The 25,093-nt window shown below is 52.1% G+C and overlaps 1 protein-coding gene across 1 annotated transcript in view; it reads left to right on the top strand.

Moving 5' to 3' along the window:
* The window catches only part of ATP2B2 (ATPase plasma membrane Ca2+ transporting 2), a 375,124-nt gene that overhangs the window by 316,105 nt on the left and 33,926 nt on the right, over window positions 1-25,093 (top strand). Inside the window, exons 8-14 of the mRNA XM_034996819.1 lie at window positions 3,118-3,243; window positions 4,854-4,886; window positions 6,070-6,129; window positions 11,214-11,255; window positions 12,151-12,309; window positions 15,010-15,224; window positions 18,469-18,711. Coding sequence (XP_034852710.1) covers window positions 3,118-3,243; window positions 4,854-4,886; window positions 6,070-6,129; window positions 11,214-11,255; window positions 12,151-12,309; window positions 15,010-15,224; window positions 18,469-18,711 — 878 coding nt within the window. The remainder of the gene's footprint in view (window positions 1-3,117; window positions 3,244-4,853; window positions 4,887-6,069; window positions 6,130-11,213; window positions 11,256-12,150; window positions 12,310-15,009; window positions 15,225-18,468; window positions 18,712-25,093) is intronic.

Genomic DNA, 25,093 nt, shown 5'->3' on the forward strand with positions numbered 1-25,093 from the left:
TGGCTCTGCCCCCACAAACCGATGACCCTGGGCAAGCCACTTCTCCCTGAACCTCAGTTTTCTCCTCTGTAAATGCAGGGCCAGGGTGAGGGCTAATGAGATGACACCCTATGAAGGGTTTAGCTCGAAGCCTGGCACACAGAAGGTGTCCCATGGAGGTCAGTGCTGGCCGCGGCCACTGCCATCTGCACTCTGAATCAGTGCAGTATGTTCCTCCCTCACCTTGAAAGATCTGGTGACGCCCCCCCGCCACGTGACCTCCCCCAGACCCCGGGCTCCTCATCTGTCTAATATTGCTGATAGTTCACAGTGCCCCGCGCACCCCACACCAGCTAAGCCAGTGCACAGAAATCTTGTCAGCAAGTTATAGTTACCAATTCCTGCCAGTGGGCCTTGGTTGTCCCGGCTTGTGCCCCTTGGGTGAGTAGATGGGTTCCGGGGTCTGCCTGGGCTGCTCAACCTCTCGTCAGTGTCCAGGGTCATCCTGTGGTCCCCACTATTCCCTGCCCAGAGACACAAGAGCACTGTCCTTCTGTCCTGGGAATGAACAAGGAGCCCGCCGAAGAGCTCACCATCTGAACATTTGGGTTCTGTTACAGCTCACCGGGTTTTGCACCACCTCTGGGAGCCTGCGTGACTTGGTTTACCCATGCACAGATAGACTGACCTTTACCCGCCATGAAGGAATTCACTGGAGAGTGTCCATCTGTCTGTCTGTAAAGCATTTTAAGACCATGAGATCTTAGAGGGCAAGGGGCTGGAACACACACATACACCCACACGCACATGTGTCTGCCTTCGGCTCAGGTCATGATCCCAGGGTCCTGGGATCAAGCCCCGCGTCAGGCTCCCTGCTCAGCAGGAAGCCTACTTCCTCTCCCTCTGCCCCTCCCCCTGCTCGTGCACGCTCTCTCTCCCAAATAAATAAATAAAATTAAAAAAAAAAAAAAAAGCAAGTCATCAGGGCCTTTTAGCCCTCCGCCCCGATCTGGTTCTTTCTGTGCAGCCCAAGGATGTCCTGAGATGCTCCCCTCTCCGTTGGGGAAGGAAACACATGCTGCATTGAAGAGACCTTTCTACCTAGGGTAGTAAAAGTTTAAATTTAAAATAAAAATGGGCGCCTGGAGGTGCAAACTGCACTTACCTAGATTCTTGACTAAACAGCGGAGCCACGGGCAGGCCGAGGGGCCTCCCCAGGGGTGCCTGGAGCCCACTGCAGGAGACCCCATGCAGGCCGACCCTGTGAGTGGCCTGTGGATCTGTGACAGCTCCTAGGACACAGTGACACGTCCCTGGCACCAGCCTGAGGATAGAGGGCTGGCTGTGCCCACATCTCCTCTGTTGGGACCAGGCCAAGGTAGCAGCCGGCCATGTCCCAGGCTGGATCCCAGCCGCCCCCCGACCCCACCCTGGGCTCACCTGTTTCCCCAGCGAGGCCACAGCTTCAGCAGGTTTGCTTTTTTTTTTCCCCAACTCTTTTATCGTGGTAAAATACACATAAAATGTACCACATTAAGCATTGTTAAGCGTACAGGTCCTTGGTGTTACGGACATTCACACCGTGGCACCACCATCACCACCATCCACCTCTGGCACTCTTCATATTGCAAAACCAAACCTCCAGAGGTATTGAACAGTAGCCCCCTGGAACCCCCCTCCCTCACCCCTGGCAACCACCATTCTGCTCTCCGTCCCTGCGACTTTGACTGCTCTACGGGGCTCCTGCCGCGGAACCCACAGCAGCTGTCCTTCTGTGCCTGGTATCTTGCACGGAGCGTAATGTCCTCAAGGCTCATCCGTGTTGTAGCCTGTGTTAGAACTGCCTTCCCTTCGAAGGCCAAATAATATTCCGTTGTGTGTATATAGCACAGTTTTCAGCAGCTTCACCTTTGCATTTTATCCTCAGTCTGGCATGAACCCCCGCCCCAAGTGAACCTTGGACCACCTGCCTTCTGCGCCTGCAGGTCGGGAAGACCTGTGTCTCACAGCAGCTGACACCGAAACCCCAAAGATGAATAAAAGTGGAACCACTCTGACAACAGGTCTCCCTCGCCCCCCTCAGCCCACTCTCCTGCCCCTCAAAAGAATTCCAGGGCCCTTTTTTTTTTTTAAAGATTTTATTTATTTGACAGAGAGAGACACAGCGAGAGAGGGAACACAAGCAGGGGGAGTGGGAGAGGGAGAAACAGGCTTCCCGCTGAGCAGGGAGCCTGATGCGGGGCTCGATCCCAGGACCCCAGGATCATGACCTGAGCCGAAGCAGACACTTAACGACTAAGCCACCCAGGCACCCCATTCAGGGCCCTTTAAAACCCAGTTTGAAAATCCTAAAATTCTACAAAGGGGGTTTTCTTGCACCGTGGAGCCTGGGGAGGTCTAGTGTTATCACGTACCACCCATACTCAGAATAAAGCTTTAAAATGCATAAAATAAAATACACTGGATCACAAAGAAAGTCTATTATATTGAAGTAGTTAACATAATAAACTGTGTAATGGAGTAATGTATGTGCTTCTTTGTCAGCACCCTAATAACCAGGTCTGGCAGGTAGTCTAATAACCTCTGTGCTTGTAAGATTAGGATGAGCATAAATGATTGCAACAACTACAAAGTCATAGGATAGAGAACCTGCGCTCTTTGTAATGCATGTAATGGTATTGTGGGCCACGAACACTCCTGGGGTTGGTTGCCTATGTTCATGTGGAAATGCTAAATTTCAGCTAGACGTTTCTGAAAAGAAAGATGCCATTGTCTTCTCTTCCAAGTTCCCAGAGCCCTGAGTTCTTTGCCAGATGGTTAGGAGGGAGTAGACCCCTTTATAAGTGGTCCTGTCCAGTCCTGTCTAGGACAGAGGGGGGAGGTGACTCTCCAGGAGAAGGTAGTAGGTGGTAGGCCTGAGAAGTGAGGAGGAGCAGTGGTTGAGTCCCGGGCCCATTACAGCCCTGTCCCGAAGTAAAAGCCTCTACAATACATAGTTTGAACCCTAACCATGGGCGGTACCCCAGGACCTTGGCAGGCAAAGAGCCAGGAGCTTTCTGGGATCCAGTTCCTTCCACTCCTTTGGGGAGGGGGCTTGGGCCCATGCAACGGTAACTTGGCTCTCGTCCCCTTCCCCAGGGACCCACGTGATGGAGGGCTCTGGACGGATGGTAGTGACTGCTGTGGGGGTGAATTCTCAGACCGGCATTATCTTCACCCTGCTGGGGGCTGGCGGTGAGGAGGAAGAGAAGAAAGACAAGAAAGGTAAGCACAACCCCCTCACAGACCAGGAGAGGAGCTCTTCAGGTCACTTTTTTTGTTGTTTATTCATTCACTCAACGAAATAGTTATTGAGTGCCTTCTGTGTCTACACCCTGTGCCAACAGCCGCCTCCTGCATCCTTGAGGATGCTCAGGCCAGGAGGTTCCTGTCTGTTCCATCTCCAGGGTCTTGTCCCAGTCTCTGTCTGTCCGGTCATGTCATGGAGGACCCTCCCCCGCAAGCCAGGCTCGGGGTGCTGAGCACTTTGCTGAGTCTCCAGCCTCGAGTGTGACCTGGTCCCCTCATCAGCCCTGATATGGAGTAGAAAGCCCCACCTGCACTCACTCCTACCACTATTCTCAACTCCACAGAGCAGAGCTGCAAACCACCCCACACACAGACTCGGCCCAGTTGGGGGCAAAGGAGATTCTAGGAAAGGTGGCCACACTTGTGGTTCCCTTTCTCACCCCTCCCCCACCCAGAGCTGCCACCTTGCCTGGGTCCTGGCTCCTCCTCCGCCTTGGAAACAAGATTCCTACTCCCCAGGGTCCCCCTCAGCGTGGCAGGCTGGTAGCCTGGGCTACAAGGGCCTCTCAGAGCAGAGGGAGGGATGCTCATCTGGCCAGGCCCAAATCCAAAGGCCCAGGCCTCTGGCCCCAGAGCATCCGGCTCCTTCCCCAACACCTACGCCCAGTGTCAGGGACAGACCCCTTTCACATCTTTAGTCTTTTGTCCTGTCTCCTTCCCCAAGCTCCAGAAGGGGGTCCCCAACAGCCAGACCATCTGCGGTCCAGGGGAAGGAGATGAGAATGTCGACGGCCCCTCCCTGAGGTTTAGGGGCAGCCCTGCTACCCCCAGCTCTCTGCAGCTAACCAGGCACAGAGCCTGGGTCAGAACCAAAGGTCACTTGTTCCCAAGGGCAATACCCCATTTTCTAGAGGGGACCCCCTAAGATTATGGCAGCCCCACCAGCAGGAACAGTGGAGCTGTGCTGTCCTCAGGCAAGTCCAGAGGCTGGAGAGAACCAGGAAGCTGCTGAGGTTGAAACTGAGGATGAAGTCCTAGTCAAGAGGCCCAGAGGGTGTCAGGACAGCATCCAGAGTGACATAGAAGCGGTGGCCGGCTCTGGCCCCAGCGTGCAGATAGCTGGGCAAATAGAGGCAGTGGGCAGGATATGGCAGGATGAGGCAGTCTTTGCCCCTTTTCTTAGCCTCACTGGGGCCTGGGTGAGGGGCAGAAGCCAGACCTGTGTTCTCGAAGATTTCGGTAGGAAGACAGGCCTCTCCTGCCCTGAAGCACAGGTCAGAGTCCTTTACTGAACACACACCTGCACCCCAGTGAAATGGGGGTGTCCGTGTAGAGGGAAGAAGTGGGATGTGGGGGGGCCATGGCAGAGGAAGACAGGGGGCAGCCGAGCCTCTCAAGCGCCCGTGAGCAGCATGGCCAGGACTGGAGCGCCTCTGCACTCCCATCCCATCCCCTTCGCCTCCACGGCGGGCCCCCAGGTCAGGATGACCTCAGGCGTGCGTGTGCGTGTGCGTGCGTGCGTGTACGTGCAGGTGAGGCTGTATGTGCTTCTCCTTCATTAACGTGTCTCAAAAATCATCACACAGGTGTGAAGAAGGGGGATGGCCTTCAGCTACCAGGTACAGTAAGACCCCCTCAGGGTAGATGGGGCTTTTAGAAGTAGCAGCAGCCTTTGACCCCCGAGCCGTGGCCCTAGACCCCCAGCACACAGCTGGAGGAGGCTCCCTGACCCCCCAGCCCCTCCGCGGTGCCCCCACGTGATGCCGGCCCCGCTGGAGGAACCAGCACCTCACTCCGCCTGTTGGCCCTTCCGGTGCTTTGCCCTGCCCGCCGACGCACGCGGCACCACCACCACCGTCTCCACACGGACCCCACACAGCCCTCCGCCACCCACACCGGCGTGCGGTGCCCCGCTCACCGCCACGTGACCCCACAGCCCTGCTCTCCTGCGCACACCCCGCAGAGCCCGTCCCGCCGCCCCTCACCACACAGCATGGACACCTCACCCACTAGTGTCTCTTCCCTCTCCTTCCCGCACAACCCATCTGCCCCCACCCCAAGAAAGAACAACCAGAGTGCATCTGACCATCTCATGTCATTTTTAATTGCTGAACTAAGGAAAACCGGCCAGTACCTTCTCTGTCCCATGCACAAAGTGCAACATATTCAATGACGGGGCATCTCGTATGGGGGTGACCAAGGCGATCTATAGCGTGCTGGTTAGGAAGGAGGAGGTGGCCGTGGCAGTGGCCTGAGTCAAGGGCTCGAATCCTGAGTCACCGCCACTGCTGGATGTCCCTCTGGGCCTCAGTGATGGTGGTCACAGCAAGTACCCGATCAGAATGGCAGGTGCCTACACTGCGCTGGTTGTTGAATGTTTTGAAATGAGTCCTGGCCATGCGTCCCTCTGGCCCTGACGGGCAGCCAGATGCCCTCTCATAGAAGCTTCTCTGATGGGGACCTGCCTGATTGGCGTGGCCGGAGGGGTGCATCGGTCCAGACCTTGGCACAGAACAGTGCCATCCTACCTAACCACATTGATCATCTGCCATGTTTTATTTCAAAGACTGTCCATGTCTGAGTTTTTTTCCCTGGTTTTTATGGCATCTCTATGGGAACATTTCACCCTCACTCCCCTGCAAATTTGAGTTTCTTGATTTCCAACGGAGATTTTATTTTTTTAAGAATATAGTCATGTTATTTCCCACAAGTTGGTTCATGTCCTTATTGTTGTTGCTGTTCTTCATTGTTGCTTTTCTCCATTGTGACACACTGCATTTTCCATCCCTCCCACCCCCACAGCGGCCGATGGGGCAGCAGGTTCAAATGCTACAGATAGTGCAAATACCAGCCTAGTCAATGGTACGTCTCCGATGGCGAGCTCTCGGTCTCGGTTGGATGGGCGTCTCTCCCCCCACCCCCAACTCTGGGCTTGCCTCTCCCTGTTCTGGACCGCACAGATCTTGGATATGCATGGGCAGCTCTGGGACCATCGTCCTCCCACGTGGGGCAGGCGCTTAAGAGAGAAGCCACCACCGGGAAGTACGCTCCACGCCCGCTTGCGGCTGCCGACGTAGGGGCCTGTGGGGCCCTTGACCCCCAGTGGGGCCCGGAAGAGGGACATACCCTGGGCTTCAGATTTGGCTCCCAAGAAGCAGCATCCCACCCGACGTGGCCCTCTCCTAAGCACACTCCTGGCCCCAGCTTGGGGAAGAAGGCCTGGGGTCAGGACCTGGGCTGAAACTGGTGTCTGGGTCCCTGCTGAAGGCTCCAGTCCTCAACTCGAAAATTCCCTCGAGGCAGGGGGACCCAGGCCAGGGTTCAGCTCTTTGGCCTCACCCCATAGCATGGCTGAGCCACTGATAAACATTTCTTCCTCTTCTCTTTCTCGGAGTGAACGGGCAGGGGGCTCGCTTGGGCTCGGGCCTGGTTCTGTCCCTCGGACGTGGACTGGTGTTTCCTGCTGTTGCCTGTGCTGGAGCATTTGTCCCGAGTCTCTGCATTCTTACGGGCCCCCTTACGGGGTGAGGGGTGGCGGTGGGGGGCTGCCACAGTACCTGGGATCTGCGTTTTAACCTCCTTACCCACAGGCAAGAAGGAATTCCATTCACTTGTCTCTAAACCTTTAGAGGATTTCTTATTTCTGTGCCCTCCCATCTTCAGAGTGACAAGGCTTCTGTGTACTCAGATAGGTCCCCTGTCCCCAAATTAGGTAGCATGATAGTCACCCAGGCTGAGAGCTGTAGGGCTTGATCATAAAACCGTTGCCCCGGGAATCGAAGGAAGGGAAAAGCCTTTCTTGCAGCATCGCTGCATACGAGGCACCGGGGGCTGTGGCTTTCTCACCCATTATATCGTTTCCTCCTCACCACTCCTGGAAGACATGAAGATCTTGCGCTACCCCATACTCCCATCCCCTGCCCCAGATCTCTGGCTGAGCTGCCTGCATTCAAAGTGACCAATGATCGAAGCACCTCGTAGATGTCAGGGGCCAGGCAAGACACTTCTGTGAGCTGCGCCTTGCTAATTTGGGTGTGGGTCTATTTCAGGCTCTGGAGGAGAAAGGAGAACAGCTTGGGGTGTGGGAGGTGTCATGCGTCAGGGAGGGGTGGCAAGGGATGACAGGGAGAACCAATATAGGCAAACTCAGGCAGCAGGAGAAGGAAAGAGGAGCCGGCTTCTGCTTCCCCCACAGCAGTGAGCCCACTGGGCTCAGTGAACATACAGACTGCATCCAGGCTGGTCGGTCCCCAAAAAAGGCAGTTGCACTTCCAAACTGTAGCAGAAAACTCCTAGTATCCTGAGAAAAACTGCAGGAAAGATGGGAAACTTGACCACCTACTGTATGCCAGGCACTTTACAAACATTACCTGCTCATGGCCTCATTTGATCCTCATGACAGCCCTGCGATACAGAGTTTATGGTCCCCACTTTAAAGATGGGGAGACTGAGGCTCGGAGAGATCAAGACCCTAGCCCAAGGTCACAGAAGGAGAAAAGTAGCAGAGCTGGGATTTGAACCCAGGCCCGCTGGCTCTAAAGTGCATACTCCACTTCCTGATCCAGGGTTCCCCAAAGGAGTGTGTCTTGTCAACTTCACAGGAATATTAATAGGTCCTGCCCCCAAGAAAAGGATCCTGTGGTCAGAGATGTTTAAGAACCGTGGGACAGAATTGGTCTCTTCCTTATTGCAGAGCTTCTCAGAACCTTGAATATGCTGGTATATAGTGGAAAGTTAGCCATGGAGGCCTTCCCAGACTGATTTGGCTGCAGGACCTTTCCTGGCTGAATCTTGTGGGATTGGTATGTTTCTATAATATACTTAGGGAATAGTGCTCTAAACCATTGCTTCTCCAAATGTAATCAGAGGACCAGAAGGCAGGACATCTCCTAGGGGCCTGTTAGAAATGCAGAATCTCAGGCCCCACCCCAGACCCACTGAACAAGAATCTGCATTCTAATAAGCTTTCCAGTCTATGGCCATAACACCATGAACACACCGGATCTCATCTAGTAAGCTCTCCAGGCTCCAGGTCAGAGTGTATTAAAGGTTGAGAGGTGCCAGGCTGAGCCTTGGTCAATGACAGAATTAACCATTCCTTTCCCTCCTTCCTCTGAGCCAAATCAGGATGATGTGGATATAGAAAACACACTCAGCTGGTAAAAGTCCCTCTGATTCCCCCCCCAAGCCCCCTCCCAACTGAAAGCGGGTATGTTCCATTCATCTTGGAGGCATTATGATTGCCATTATCATTTTATTATTTTTTACATTTATTAACATATCACTGTTTAATACATTGCTTGTAATCACAATTAGTAAATACATCACTCTGAATTCCAGACATTAACAGGGCACTTTGTGGTGCTTTTCATAAGCACAACCTTGGTTGAAATTGTCACCTGTCACGGGGCAAGAAATGGAGGTACAGGCAAGAGAAGTAACATTTTCTAGTTCACCTAGTTAGTGTTCCGTCTCCCCACAGCTTGTTTATCAGGTCGCCTCACCGTGAATCCTCCACACACACACTTTTCACACTTCCTGGCGATGCATGAAGAGAACAGACCCATTTGTCGAAGCTGCATCTGGCAGCTTCCGAGTCTCCACTCGAGTTCCCCATCCCAGCTCCCCTAAAACAGCCCCCTCTTCCGGTCATGCATGGAGCCAGATCTGGCTGTCCCACCATAGTTCTGGGGCCAGGCGAGCTCCACTTTGGCTGAGAAAAACCCCAGATCAGTCCCTTGCTTCTGAGAAACCAGGCCATCTGCACAGAAGTACCCCCACAATGCCGCTCCCTCCCTCGAACATATGCATTGGTGATTATTTTTCTGGCCACGTGATCACTATGGAAATAAAAGAGGAAATTGCTAGCTTGGTTAATGGGCGCACACATGGGCTATTGCATCTGATAATATGCAATGCAAATAAGGCCCCTTTGTGTCTTCTAAAACCAAGTATCGAAGAGGAGTCCTCCCGTGTCCTTTAGCCCAGTTAGTAAAATTATTTTTAAAAATAAAGATAATTGTTGTAGTTCATTCCTGTTGGCTCTAAAAAGGCTTTTTCTGTTTTGTTTTTAATCCAGCAAAAAGAACTTTGCAATAAAGCAACGGGGGCCCTTCTCTTTCCATCCGCCCAGGGGGGTCACTGACCCTTGGCTGTGAGAGGCAGTGGGAACAGCCCAGCATTTCCCCTGGAGAGACAGCACAGGGCTGGGCCCCTCGGAGTCACCTACAGTGTGGTGTGGTGACAGTGATGGCAGTCGCAGGCTTATCATCAGGATGCTCCAGAAAGGAGAGCTGCCTCGGAAACTCCCATGGTCTCAGTTTCCCCGTCTGTAAAATGAGAGTGATGAGAATCCCTCCCATCCCACCCGCAGGGTTTCGGGAAGATGGGCAAGAGATGACACTCGCAAACTGCAAAATGCTAAACGGGCAAGTGGTTATTGCTAAGGCAACTATCAGGTGCTCCGGAAGCTGAATATTGCATCCCCATTTTACAGAGGTGGAAGCTGAGACTGGGAGTGGTAAAGCCGCACAGCTAGTTGGTGTCAAAACAGGGGCTTCAGGAGCCCAGTCCCACCAGGGCCGCCTTAATGCCCCTCCTCTGGGCTCAGAGGGACTGAGGGATAGCTGCCTTCTCCCCAGCTGTGGTGGAAACATTGATGCACTTTGGGGCCAGCTCTCCATTAACCTCCTGGGACCCAGGCAGGCCGTCTGCCTCTCTGAGCCTCAGTTTCTCATCTGTAAGTGTGTGTAGTACAGGAGTGCCCTTGCAGGGATGTGGTGTGGATTAGATGAACTCATGGAGGTTCTATATGCGCCTGGCACATGGTGGGTTCTCACAGAACGTGAGCTATGAGAATCCCCTTCACAGCCAATGGCCAAGGGTGGCTGACCTTCTCAGACTCCTCCCAAAGTGGCGCAAGGCCCATGGGAAGGGCTCTGAGTGAGCTCAGAGAACAGGCCAAGGGGACAGGAGGAAACCCCCTCTCTGCAGTGCCAGCAGGTAAAGGCAGGTGTCTCAACTGCCAACTAGTGACAACCAGTACCTCCCATGCTGCAAACCCAGCCCACAAGCCTCTGGCCGAGACTGGGGAGGGGGCCTCCCAGGCAGCCCTGATTAGGAGGTGAGCAGCCCCAGGCTCAGCCCTTTCCCTAGCACTGGCATACAGGGCCGGGGCAGGGGGGCACCCAGGGGAGCCCACTGGCCTGACTTCCCTGTCTACTAGGGCCGGGGCTGCTCAACCTCAGAATAAAGAGCATATACCCAAGTGGAGAGGAGGGGTCAGCAGCTTCCCCCTGAGAGCCAGGACACTCCCCCCAAGCCCCCTGAACATGCTTGGGGCACCTCAAAGCCCACCACTAGGGAGCCCTTGCTCACCCTTGGCATGGGTCTCTCTCAATGGAGCTGGGCAGGGGGTCGTCCTTGCTGCGGCTTCACACTCCTCCAGATGGAAAAGGAGAAAGTAAAATTCTACATATGTCACTCCTGGAGCCAGAAACTAAGGAACACATTGACCAAAGTCCTCCCCTTTCTAGAATCTCTCTGTCTGTCTGTCTCTTTCATTTCCTTTGCCTCCTCTCAGCCCACCAAAGGCACAAACCAAATTAATCACTGGGGACCTGAGGACCCCTCTGCTTTCTGCCAGCCAACTCTGGTCCCTTTTACCCTCAGAGGCTGTCATTTAATCAGTACCCTCAGGGCTGAAATAATTCCCACTGAAGCTCTCTCTCCAAGCTCCCAGAGAATCAGGACAGACCCTGCAGCCAGTGTGGTGGCCGGGTTTGCTCTTGTCTCAGGGCCTCCCCAGCGTCCCCATGTGGAGGGACAGAGTTGGCTCGGCCCTTCCTCCATCTGTGACGTGAATGTCCGTGGCCCTGTTGCGTCTTTGTGATGATCGACGTGTGTTGTCTGTTCTCTGTTGTCTGTTAAAATTCTTTGTCGTGTAGGTAAAATGCAGGATGGCAATGTGGACGCCAGCCAGAGCAAAGGTAACCCTTTTGTATTCACCGGCTTCTGTGGTCCCTGCAGCCCCTCCCCCACTGGCTCTGAGAGCCAGGCTAGAAGCAGACAGGTCCGCACCTGCAGGTGCCTGACATCTTTGAGGGGGGCTGTGATTCACGTGGTGCCAGGCCCAAAAGGGGAGGGGGCTGTGATTCATGTGGGCTGTGATTCACATGGTTGCCAGGCCCAATGGAGACATCACCGGTGAGGACAGGGGCCACCTGTGAGCCGGCTCTTCCCCAGCCTTGGAGCTATGCTGCCCATTTAGCTGAAGACTTGAAGCTGGTTCTTTGGGATCCTTAGGGGCTAAAGGGTAAGGCCCCAGACCCACCAGTCAGTCTTTCACTGAAGGAGGAGGGGCTTGGCACCCATGGATAAGGACACTCTCTTTTATCTTTTAAGCCCCCTTTTTGTTCCTCCTATCTGGCAGCTACTTAATATCCCAACAACATAGTCAAGAACCAACTGGGGATGCCCAAGCCTATCCGTCTTGTCTAAATGTGGGAAAAGCTGAGGGGCCATTTGGGGAAGGATCTGTGGGCTTGTTCAGGCCCAGCGGGGACCCCAGCCTACTCCTACTGGGAATCCAAGGTGGAACTGTGTCACTCCCTGTTCACACCTGGATTCCAGGTCCGAGGCAGCTACTCGCCCTGGGACCTTGGTCTCCAGCTGGAAGAGGCAGACCCTATATCACAGGATGTCTGTGCCAGCCACGCAGGGGGCCAGACGAGGGAGTGAATATCTCACCACACTCTGCTGGGCAGGCAGGGTGGGTGCCAATATCCCCACCCTGCAGGCTGACCTGGCTATGTGCATGTCTGTGTGTGTGCGTGTGCGCGCGTGTGCGTGTGTGCATGCATGTGCGTGCTCTGCCCCCTGCAGCCAAACAGCAGGACGGGGCAGCCGCCATGGAGATGCAGCCCCTCAAGAGTGCCGAGGGTGGCGACGCTGATGACAAAAAAAAGGCCAACATGCACAAGAAGGAGAAATCCGTGCTGCAGGGCAAGCTCACCAAGCTGGCTGTGCAGATCGGCAAGGCGGGTAAGCGTGCGGCCACAGGTGGATGGCACAAGGGGGGACGTGGGGTACACAGAGGGACCCCAGCCAGGGCTCTGACCCCAAGCTGGCTCTCCGTTGCCTCATCTGCAGAGTGGGGGCTGGCATGAGATGGTCCCTGAGACCCACCCTTTTCTACCCCAGCAACCAGCCTGAGTCCTTACACAGTAGGCGCTCCAGTAGTAGGTTGGAGCAGGGGAGGACAGGGACGGATTGGGGCTCTAGACTGACCCCCCTGCCCCAGCTGCAATGCAGAGGAAAGATTGAAGAGGTTGAGGGCAGTGCCAGGAGCCCAGTGAGAAGCCTCCTGTCTGAGCCTCAGCACAAGCCCCGATTCCGCACCGAGCTGGGAGCTCCAGGTGATGGCTGGTGGCGGCCCCTCCAGCCCAGGAAGCTGAGCCCAGCTGCAAGGCGAGCCCTGCCCGGCTGACATGGCCTTGGCCTCTCCTGCCGCATGAGGACACGCAAACACCAAGGCCTCCCCACCTGGCTGTCTCCCGGCTCTAATTATAGGCACCACAGCGTGGAGAAGGGAGGCAAATTACAGGCTTGGCTGTCTATATTTAAACTCGGGGCCTGGTGATAGCTCCCGGCTGCTGGGAGCTTGGCTTCCCGCCCCTGCGACTGTCAGATGGGGATAGAGCCGGCTCTGAAGTCCCACAGCTGGAGGTGGGGGCAGGGGAGCGACGGAACCAGGGATTTCCTCCATCCCCGGCATGGAGAAGACTCCACAGAACCACAGCACAGGCACTGGGGGGCAGGGAACAGAGTGATGAGAACCACCCGTGGCCTTCAAAGCTCTTGCTCATCCCCCTCCCCCTCCTCAGCCTTGCCAAGAACGTAGTTCAGGGTCAAACATTTCTAGGTTCACATCCTACCTCTGCTCCTCTCTTGGGCTGAATTCCCTGAAGCAGAGCCTGAGATGGGTGGACGCAGGATTTTTAGGGGCGAGGGTGCTCTCAGGTGAGACCTATAAAGGGTAAGAGACTCAAAGGGGCCAGGGAAAAAGCCAGATACTTCCTGGAGGAATCCCCGTCTCTACCTACCTCTGCAGGGTCTTTCTGGCCTCGCAGCAAAGGGACTGGGCTGTTGGACCCCCCTCCTCCTCAGCCATTGAATATTGGCCATCACACTGGGGTGGGGTTCCGTGCCGGGTCCTTCCTGACCAGGAGACAGTGCTCTCTGAAGCGTGGACTTCCTCTGGCAGAGGCTGCAGGTGTGCACCCGCACAGAGCCAGAGCCCTGCAGCACCCCGAACGGGTGAGGGGGTCCCCGGGCATCTGAGCAGGTACCCGCCCGTACCCGCCCGCATCTGCCAACTGTGCAGGGCTTCTCTGGCCTGTGGCCTTGGACAAGTCCCTTCCCCTCACTGACCCCAGTGTCCTCATCCAAAAAAGGGCCCCCTGCTCTTTCCTCTTTCCGGAACGCTCTTTCTGCAGGTCACCATCTGGCTGATACTTCTCATCATTCCCTATCTTCTCAAGGAGAACCTCCTCCAGGAAGTCTTCCCTGGACAGCCTAGCTAAAGTAGTCCCTGTCCACCAGCCCGTGTTGTTCTATTTTCTTTTTTGAAGTTTTATTGAAGTACAATTAATATACAAAAAATTACACACATTTAGTGTACATCTTGATAAATTTGGACATATGCGTACACCCGTGATGCCATCACCACAAGCAAGGTACAAAACATATCCCCCACCTCCAAAAATTCCTGTGTTCTTTCCTGGGTTTTTCCGTTTTCCGTTTTTTGGGCTCAGAACACTTAAGAGGTAGATCCAGCCTCTTAACCAGTTTTGAAGTGCACAATACTCTATTGTTCACCGTAGGCCCCGTAGTGTAGAGCAGAGCTCAAGAACTTCCTTATCTTGCATAACTGAAACCCTATACCCACTGAAAAACAACCCCCCCCCTCCCCACAGCCCCTGGCCACCACCCTTCTACTCTCTGCTTCTATGAGTTTGACTATTTATATATATATAATGTCCTCCAGGCCCATCCATGTGGTCGCAAATGGCAGGACTTCCTTCTTTTTTAAGGCTGTGTGTCTATATCATGCCGTCTTTACCCATTTGTCTGTCGATGGACGTGGGTTGTTTTCTTACCTTCAGCCCATGCCGCTCTCTGTCGTGTTATCCTACAGTTTTTCTACACAGCATTATCCCTACATGGATGGTCTTTTTCATGAGTGTGTTGCTTCTTGTCTGCCTCCCCCTCTGGAGTCTCAGCTTCCCAAGGGCAGGGACTCTGTCCTCTCTAGTGCTGTGTCCCTCGCTCCTAGATTAGGAGCTACGAGGTGCCTGGGTGGACGAGTCAATAAATGGTACCAGCTGCACATGATTATGTGCGAGAACTATGCAGGCAGTTCAAACTAATTCACGTGGTCTCGGCACACATTTCCTGAGCACCCACAAGGTGTCGGGCACTGTGCCAGGCGCTTTACATGCATTCATCACATTTGATCCTTGCAAAGCCATGTGAAATAAGCAGGCATCCCCATTACACAGAGGAGGAGACTGAGGCTCTGTGAGGATCAAGGACGTGTCCCAGGCCACAAAGCTAGTAAGTGGCAGAGCTGAGATGTGGGTTAGAATCTGCCTGGCCAAGTATCTGGTCTCCATCTCACTTCCCAGGGCCCCCACCCCCAGGAGAGCCCCTGAGCAGGTCTCCCCCCAACCCGTGTTACAGGTCTGGTGATGTCGGCCATCACGGTCATCATCCTGGTGCTCTACTTCACCGTGGACACCTTCGTGGTCAACAAGAAGCCATGGCTACCCGAGTGCACGCCCGTCTACGTGCAGTACTTTGTCAAGTTCTTCATCATCGGCGTGACGGTGCTGGTGGTCGCCGTGCCGGAGGGGCTCCCTCTGGCCGTCACCATCTCGCTGGCCTACTCAGTGAAGGTGAGAAGGAGAGGACCGGATGGTGCAGCTGGGATTGGCTGTCCCCAGCAGGGGCTCTAGGGGGTGGCCCGTGGGGCAAGCGCTGGGGCCGGCAGTAGAGCTAAGAAGAAGGAAGGGGGCACCTTGGAAGCTGGGAGAGGAGACCTATGCCGGAAGCCGGAGCTCACATGCCCTCAGGGAATCCAGGGCCTGTGGCAGCCCTGAGGGCCACATCTTGGCTACAGGAACAACCATGATTCACCCCAGCCAAGTGTTGCCTTGCTGATGCACCCCCACACACACATTGCCAACTCTTCACATTTTTCCCAGAGAAGCCGGAAGCCTGGACTTAATATATTGATTTTTAAACATTGATCATCACCTCCACTTTAAAAAAAAATTAAAAAAAAAAAACAACATAAAAAGCAGACCTCACCATGCAGGCCCAAACCCATCCCCATCCCACCAAATGTAAGGAAAAGTCTGTGGTCAAAGCTCCATGGAAGCTGTGCTACTTCAGCAACTCATCTCAGAGGTTGTTCCCTGAAGTTGGGAAGAGATGAGCCTAAAGCCAAAAGAGATCTGATTTAAGGAAGCCCCCTCCTCTCCGGGAATGGGCTGAAAATGGAAGAGGTTTTAAAAGCAGTTTAATGAAGGGTGGTAAGCCCATGAAAGTTGACTGTGGACACTTGGGTCTGGGAGGGGTTGTTTCTAGTGCTCCCCGGATGGCAGAACCCCGCCACCCCCTGCTCCCAGGCCGTGGCCATCCATGGAGCCCGAACACTGGGCTGAGCATCTCAAATGGGCACTTCAAGCTTGGCTCACATCACAGCCTCATTCTCTTCCCTTGGCCCCATGGTTTTCCCACCTCGGAGGGCAGGGCTCTCTACTCCTGGTGCCCAGGGCCCCAATGCCAGGACGTCCCTACGAGGATGGAGACCTGAGCATGTTTATAAACAAGGCGTTGGCTCTGAGACATTGGCAGAGCTGCCGGAGGGCACAGCGGGCGTCAATTTCCAAGCTGGAATTTGGACTGGGCTCGCCGATGTAATTTCATACAGAAAAGAGATCTCCAGGCAGGTGCCAGGAAGTGGCAGCCCTAGGTAAAAGATACGGCCCTTATCGTCTCCTTGTTTTAGGGTTCTTGAAGAAACTCCATCCCACAAACCAAAGCCCAAACAGGTCACAACACGATGCTGCTTGGGGGCCTGGGGCCCAGAGATGGAGATTCTCATACAGCCATGAGTGGGGACCCCCACAGCCACCCAGCTGAGCTCGGGGTGTCTTGAAAGTCGCACAGAGGTAGTTTGGGGGGGATCATGCACAGACGTTTTTAGGCCTCTGCACCTTCTGCAGTTCGCATCTCTGGCGCCTGGTGCCTTCAGCTGTCTTAGGTCGTGTTACTTATATAGTCACTTGATAAACTGAGTACAGCCCCAACCCAGGAGAGGCAAACTCTGCTCTCTCTGAGCCTGGCATACCCACCCTGGGAGCCGCCATCAAAAGAACAGAGATGACACTCAGAGACACAATGTGAGCCATATGTGTGATTTTAAATTTCCTCATAGTCATGTTAAAAAAAAAAAAAGGTAAAAAGAAACAAGTGACATTAATTTTAATAATATAATTTACTTTACCTATTATGTCCAAATAATTAGCAATCCAACATGTAATCAATATACAAATCACTAGTGAGATATCTTACATTGCTTTCTTCATAATAAGTCTTCAAATCCCAACACGTATTTTTACACGTACAGCACATTTCACGTCAGACCAGCCACATTTCCAGTGCTCAGTAGCCACCTGTATATTCTTAAGCCCAACAGATGAACCATCTTCCAAGAGTACAGATGGGCAGGGGCCCGATGGAATGATCCAGGCTGTGAAGTTAAACAGAGCCAGGCTCCAGTCTCAGCTTTAACCCTCATTAGGTGTGTGATCCTGGTCAAATCACTTGGCCATGGCTTTTCCATTTGCCAGCGTGGAGGACCACAATCCTCAAAGGTTTCACAGGCCTCTTGTAACATCAGACAAGAAAATAAGCCTGGAAGAATTTTGCAAACCATCAAGTATGTTGTTATTGCTCATCCCTTACACATGCATGAAGTGTTACTATTATCACAGGTTATAATAAGAGAAGACTGCAATACCATATAATTCTACCAATACTCATTCCTTAGTAACATGAACTGCTATTAAAATTATTCTAATTGCACTTTTTTTCCCTTTTTATAAAGAGTTATTATGATGAGCAAGAATAAAGGAAATCAGATTCTCAGGAATAGACTAGAAGTATGTCTGACTCAGCCTCTAGCAACTTCTCATGTCCCTCCTTGCCAGATGGGGTCACTGTGTCAGCAGGGCCTGCCTTTAGAGTGGCAGTTCCTTGAGAATGACTTCATTTGCTGAGTTGCTTGAGAACCTCGAAGAAGCTAGGAGTGGAGCTGGAAAGACAGAGAGGAAGGAGAATGCCAGAAAATTCATAATGATATGTATGGTAGGATTTCATTCTTGTTATAAATTTAGAAAGAAAAGATGTCGATACATAAGCTGTATCCATTCTGGGTGATGGCATTATGATGGATTTGTTTTCATTTTTGTGTATATTGAAAAGAAATTTGTGATTTTTATTACATGAGGTATAATATGCATTCAATGCAGAAAAAATCGAATCTGTAGATTTTTTTAAAAGAAGGCAATAAAAATCTCCTGTAATTCTACCACCCAGAAATAATAACACTAATATTTTGACATTTTTCCAGATACTGTCCTATGTCTATAAACACATATATCTATCCTAAATTTATTTCTTTTTGGTGGAACCAAAAATGACAATGAAAACCAGGCACCAGCAAAAGATTTGAAAAGAAAACCCTTAACCAAATAAAGGATGGTTACTTCTGCTAGGGTATAAGAGAAAAATATTTGAGGTCATTGTAAAGGACTCAACATTAACTTATCACCCTTTTCCCTATTTTTTCCATAAGGAATACAGATTACTTCTGTATTCCAAATTAATAAAGTCAATTAATCAAATCTTGTAAGTGGTTCAAATAAGGAAAGCAAAGGAAAAGCCTACACACACACGGAGCCCCGATGTCCAAGGCCACGGGCACATGCCCTTTGCACATGCAGGAAACCAAGGGCAGACTGCAGCAGCTCTGCCCCACTTACTGCGTGCTTCCCCAGTGCCCCCACCCCACGCCCTGGCCCCCCGACTCCCTCTCCTCACTGTCGCCCTCTCACCTGCCCCTGCCCCCAGAAAATGATGAAAGACAACAACCTGGTACGTCACCTGGATGCCTGTGAGACCATGGGCAATGCCACCGCCATCTGCTCAGACAAGACAGGCACGCTGACCACCAATCGCATGACAGTCGTGCAGGCCTACGTTGGCGATGTCCACTACAAGGAGATCCCTGACCCCAGTTCCATCAACGCCAAGACCATGGAGCTGCTCGTCAACGCCATTGCCATCAACAGCGCCTACACCACCAAGATTCTGGTGAGTGGCGCAGCCTCCGCTGGAGGGAGTGAGGTCCGCAGGGTGACTCGCAGGTACCAGGCAGAGTGAGCGACGGGATTCCTATTTTTGAATCCTGCTGATGTATTTTGGGGTGGTCGTATAGTAAGCAACTTCTTTCTCTTTGATTTAGCAATGATGTTTATATGACCAAAAAAAAGTCTTAATTGTGTTTTTAGATCCTGTCATTGTCCCCCTTATGAAAACAAAACAAAACAAAGCAAAACACTTTTTATTAGTTGGCTTTTGCTCCATAACTAACTACCGTAGTCCCCCTTATCGGCACTTTCAGTTACGTGCAATCAACCTCAGTCCCGTAGCTGCTGACCGTCCTTCTGGCAGACCATCAGAAGGTCGAGAGTAGCCTAGTGCTATGACACACACTGTATCATTCCCCTTCATCTCACCACGTAGGCATCTTAACATCTCACATCGGCACGAGAAGAAGGGCGAGGACAGTACAGTAAGATATTTAGAGAGTGACCCCATTCACATAACTTTTACTACAGTATATTGCAATAATTGTTCTATTTTATTATCAGTTATTAATCAGTTGTTAATCTCTTACTGTGCCTAGTTTATAAATTAAACTTTATCACGGATATGCATGTCTAGGAAAAAACATAGTATACATGGGGTTTGGTATGATCCACAGCTCTGGGTGTCCCCTGGGGGTCTTGGAACGTATCTCCCGAGAATAAGCAGGGACTATTGTACTCCAAAACTTAGGGGCTCAAAACCAAACTGTGTATTTACAATTCTGTGGGGTGGCCATTCAGGCTGGGCTCAACGTGGTGGCTCTTCTGCTCTCAGTGGGACTCCCTCTCGCATCTGTGTCTGTGGTGGTTCAGGAGGACAGCTCCGCTGATCTCAGCAGCACCGGAGGCTGGTCTGGGATGGCCTCAGCTGGGATGGTTTGTTTTGGCTCTGTGTGGTCCCAGCTTTTCCAGCAGGCTAGTTTGGGCTTGTTCACGTTGTCATCTTGCTGCATCTTATTGGTCAACGCAAGCCAAGAGGCCTGTGCAGATTCAAGGAATGGGGAAATAGACTCCATCTCTTGACGGGAGGAACTGCCAGATCACATTGCAAAGGGCGTGGCTTCAGAGAGGGGACGAATGGTGGCCATTTTCAGAAAGGATTTACCACCCGATGACGTTGTTGTTGTCAGTAATATTAGCACTTTCACGAGTTCTGATAAGAAAAATTCTCACATTCCTGTCTCAGCTAAGCGGCATAGACTCATCATGCTGTAATCCCTATTTGGTTTAGAAGCAGAGAGGGCCTTTTTGTAATTAACCAGCATTTGGATGAGGAGAAACAGGGAATTGTCTGTCCAGAGGTCAGTCAGCAGCCAGATGTAGGGCATCTGGTAGATGGATGGATGGGTGGATGGTAGTGGGAGCATCTGGGTGAGCGGCTGGGCTTTTTTGCTTACCTCCCAAGTGTGCCCTAGGCCTGACCTCTCCCTTCTGCCCGGGAGCCAGCTCACAGCATCATGGTGAGGCTGGGCTGTGGGCACCGCCAGCAGCTTTATCCAAATGGGGAGGAGAGTGTGACTCAGCAGCGAGGGGCTGCGGGCTGGTGGGAGAAGGGGGAGGAGGCAGCTTCCGCCGCCAGACACTGGGGCTGTAAGATCTGCACTATCCAGGGCTGAGCAGCCCCCTGCATCACCCCAGAGCTACAGGCTGAGGGAGGCTCATGGAGGAGAGGGGAAAGTAGGTCGGGAGGATGCGGGCACAGGGGTGATCCAGAACTCTGGGGGGGTGATGCCAGAAATGACAATGTTTTGTCGTCTTCCCACCCCACCCCCACCCCTGCCCCATGCTCTTGGGAAGTACTGGTTGGATGGGTGAGGTAAGTGAATTGATTGGTGAATAGATGCATAGATATATAATCAATGAGATGAGGAGTAGGTAGGGAGACGGATGGATGGATGGGTGAGTGATGGATGGGTAGATGGATGGATGGGTGGATGGTTGAATGGATGAGTGGATGAATATATGGGCAGTGGATGGGTGAATATGAATTAATAAGATGCTCAGGACAGGACTGTCCCTATGTTCTACTTTCCTGTTCTTGTGGCAGCAGGAGGTAGGAGTTGGCCCCGTCTTTGTCCCATGGCCAATACCAGTGCTCTGTCGGTTCTTCCAGCATATTGAGCTGATCTCTTCTGCAGTTATCCCCAGCTCTCTAGTCTACATTGATCCAGAGACCTCCCAGTTAGATAGCACCTTTCATTCTTAAAAGACAAAACAAAACAAAACACCAACCTACTTGAGTATTTGCAAGGGTAGTTTGTGTGGGTATCATCTACATGGATTCACAGGTCTTAGAGACTCCCTGGTCCAGCCCCCTGACTTTACTCTGAGGCCTGGAAATAGGAAGGGACTTGTCTCAGGTCACCCCGTGGGTTACTGAAGCTGGAATCCAAATGTCCTGACACCCAGTCCAAGAAGCAATGAGGTTTGGCTCTGAAGTCCAACAAACCAAGGTTCAAACCTCATCTCCAGCACTTAACCACCTGTGTGACCCTGAGCAAGTTACTTAACCCCTTTGAGCTTCCGTTTCCCAGTCTGCAAATCTGTAAAGTGACTATATAATTAACCCTAATTGCTAACATTCCCTTAGCCAGGCTCGATGCTAAGTGCTTATTACCCCCATGCACCCCTTGTACAACGACCCCATGAAGTAAGTGATATCACATCTCTAATTCATAGATCAGACCCCCGAAGCTGGGAGAAGTGAAAAACCACTCTGGGAGTTCCAGAGCAGATAAGAGGCTGAGCCAGGATTAGAACCCAGGTCCGTCCAACCCAGAGCCATGCAGCTACCACCCCTTCCTGCCCAACTCATAAAGATGCACCTTTGCCTGGGGGCAGCTTCAGGGCTACTGTGAAGGTCAGATGAGAAAATACGTATGTCCCAGCACGGTGCCTGACGTGTAGCAAGCGCTCAGGCCATGGTAGCTATTACTCTTGTAACTTCTCTTACTATTCCTGAGCCTTATTCTCTGTAGTTTATTTTGCCAGTCACTGTCTTGCCTGACCCTCCACATCCCTTCCAGGGAATCAAGGCAATTATGACCATTCCCATCTTGCAGCTAAAAACACTGAGCCGCAGAAACATCAAGTAAGCTGCCCAGGATTGTTCCTGACCACCAAGTGGCAGATTTGGACCCAGAGAATTCTAGAGGAGTTCACCAAGTGGGCAAGGGCATTCCAGGCAGGGGCACAGTGCTGCCAAGGCCCAGAGACCTGAAGATGTGTGGCTTATACGGATGATCTGTGGCCTGAGTATTTCTCTGGGGCTGGAATGACAAGAGTCAAGACTGGGTGTGTGGAGGGACAGCTAGGTGACATCCAATGAGCCCTTAAAAGGATTCTGCTCGTGGTGCTCAGAAAAAGCACCCCAGGCAGGGGTGGAGAGTGGTGTGAGGCCGAGGCTGCTGGCAGGGAGGCCAGGAAAAGTGGCCCAGGAGGGCCCTCCAGAGGGCTAGCCTCAACCCCATGCCCCATCCCTCCTGAGGATGGCAAAGCTTTCTTCTTTCCCGTCTTATTTTGAATCATTAGGAACTAAACTTGCCCTCTGAGAGAAGCTATGTGAATCATCCTTGAGTCAGAAATTGCTCCCCTGCCTCAGAAATCATGGCACACCCTCAGATTTCTTTTGTTATCTCCGACCCTTTGAACATCAGGACTTCTGCTGGCTTCTTCCCATCACCCTGCTGCTTCTCAGAACCATAGCTGTGCTTTAAGATGGAAATACTTCCTTCCTCACTTGTGAGGCCTTGTGCTTTCTTGGGAAAACATTCTCCTTTTCCAACCGTGTATGTTGAGTGCTAAAACCACCCAAGCAGACCTTAATTTTGTATTTTATGAGACCTCTTTCAAAGTAGGTTGACACTGCAGTTAACGTTTGAATTATTAAGCTGAGGATGGGGACTTGTGAAGTGGAATTGTTGGAAGTTTGTGGCGTATTTCTGAACACATAAACTGTCTAGAGAAAAATAAATCTCCCTGGAGCCTCCAAAGGTCACTGGGGTCAAATCTGAAGTGGTTCAGGAGGAAAGAGCAAAAAGGGGTTTCCTGGCAGGATGGTCTTCCTGAATAAATCAGCCACACTTGACCTAATTAGAAACTCCAGGTCCTCAGCATACCCCATTCCTAAGCTGAGGTGGCCATGATGCCGCCTTACCCCAGGGAGCCCCAGTAACCCTCAAAGGCAGGAAGGAGCTGCTTAATTGGATTTCCCATGTCTTAGAACTCGGGTATTTAGAGAGGGACTCCAGGAAGCAGAGAGCCAACCTTGAACTCAGATCTCCTGGCTCCAAACCCAGGACTCCATTGAATATTCCAATGAGCCTCTAAGTCCCCAAGTCAAGCCACACTCTGAGAGTAGGGTCTGGCCAAGCCAGGGATGCCAAACTGTGCCAAAGACTCTGGAGGTGACTTTACAGGGTGCTAAGACGGGGAAGTGAGGTGGGCTGTGGTTCTGGTATGTGAAATGGCAGGGGCCTGTGTGTTGAATTCAACACCTGTTTCAGTTGTTTTTGTTTGTTTTGTTTTTGCGAACACCGTCTCTGGGAGAAGAGTTTAAAGCAAATAGTCCCAAATGGGGAATTTGGATTTTCAACAGGCCTGTTAATCCCTACCTCACACCCTACACGTGTGCATGCACACACACACCACACATACACACATACCACACCATGCACACCACACACATACAACTGCACAAACACACACACACACACACTCTGCACTGCTGAGCCTGGGGAGGTCCCAAGGAGTCTGCTTTCCAGGAGTGTGTCTCCCCAGGGGGTCTCAGCCTGTCCTGTCTATTGTCCTGGACACTCACACTGACCTGCCTTCCCTGCCTCTGGGGAAGATCCCATGGCTCTGCTACCTCATGCTCCTCAGGAGACCTAGCACTGAGAAGCTCCTGGGGAGGCAGGCCTTTAGATGAGAATTCTGGAGGCCAAAGTTCTGCCTCATCTGGCCTCCCATGGGCAGCACCCTACACATACAAGCACAGAATTATTCATTTATTCATTCCACAGACATTCATTGGTTACCCCTTAGTGGGAGACAGAGATGAGCAAAACAGACACATCCCCCCCACCCCCTTGGACTCTAAATTGATCATCAACCAGTTCCCTAGTTAACCAGAGATCTCCAGTGCTAGCAGAGACAGGCAGAGCTATGGGGAGAGCACATGCTATGGGCTCAGAGCCGAGAACACTGGGGTCAAATCCTAGCTGGGCCTCTGACTAACAGTGTGACCTCGCCTCTCTGGGCCTCCCTGTACACAGCTGTAAAGTGGGAATACTCATCGCTGGCCTCCCAGGGAGCTGTGGGGGTACAACCAGACCATACGTGTGACAAGCCCAGTAAAGGATGGGGCAGAGTTGACATTCAAACATGGCTGCCGCTGCTGCTGTTGAGCTGGCTGGTGGTTCATCCAGGCACTGGGGAGGCCCCCCGCCAGTGCCTGCCCTTGAGGGGTGAGGAGCAGCGGGTTAGGCCACCGGAGACGGCCACTCAGCAGAAAGTTGTTTTCTGTGCACTCCTAGAAGCATCATCATATGGCAGGTGCTACAGTTTACCATGCTACGGTTGCTGGGTTGTCTGGGGGGACTTTTTGGAGGTTTTTTAGTGGTGAAATACCTGTAACATCAAATGAATCATCTGAACTGTTTTCAAGTGGCATTAAGTACATTCACGTTGTGCGACCATCCCCACCATCCATCCCAGAACTTTCCATTTTTCCAAACTGAAACTCCGTCCCATCAAACACTAGCTCCCCATTCCCCGCACAACCAGCCCCTGGTGTCCACCATTCTACTTTCTTTTTCTATGAATCTGACTCCTCTAGGTACATAATACAGGTGGAATTATACAGTGTCTGTCCTTTTGTGACTGGCTCATTTCACTTATAATGCTCTGTTTTATCCATGTTGTCACATGTGTTAGAATTTCCTTCCGTTTTAAGGCTGAATCATACTCCCTTGTATGTGTAGACCGCACTTTATCTAGCCATTCATTTGCCGATGGACACGTGGATTGCCCTTACCTCTTGGCTTTTGCGAGTCATGCTGCCATGAACATGGATATACAAATATCTTTTTAAGTTCCTGCTTCCAATTCTTTTGGGTATATACCCAGAAGTGGAATGCTGGACTATATGGTAATTCCATGTTTAATCTGTTGAGGAACCACCATCCTGTTTTCCACGGTGGCTGCACAACATCACCTTCCCACCAACAGCGCACCCGGCTGCCGTTTCTTCACACCCTCACCAACACTTGTTTTCTGCTTGGTTTTTTTATAGTAGCCATTCTAATGAATGTCAGGTGGTACAGGCT

This window comes from Mirounga leonina, unplaced genomic scaffold (assembly GCF_011800145.1).
Source record: "Mirounga leonina isolate KUSES-001 unplaced genomic scaffold, KU_Mleo_1.0 Mir_94, whole genome shotgun sequence".
Taxonomy (NCBI): Eukaryota; Metazoa; Chordata; class Mammalia; order Carnivora; family Phocidae; genus Mirounga; species Mirounga leonina.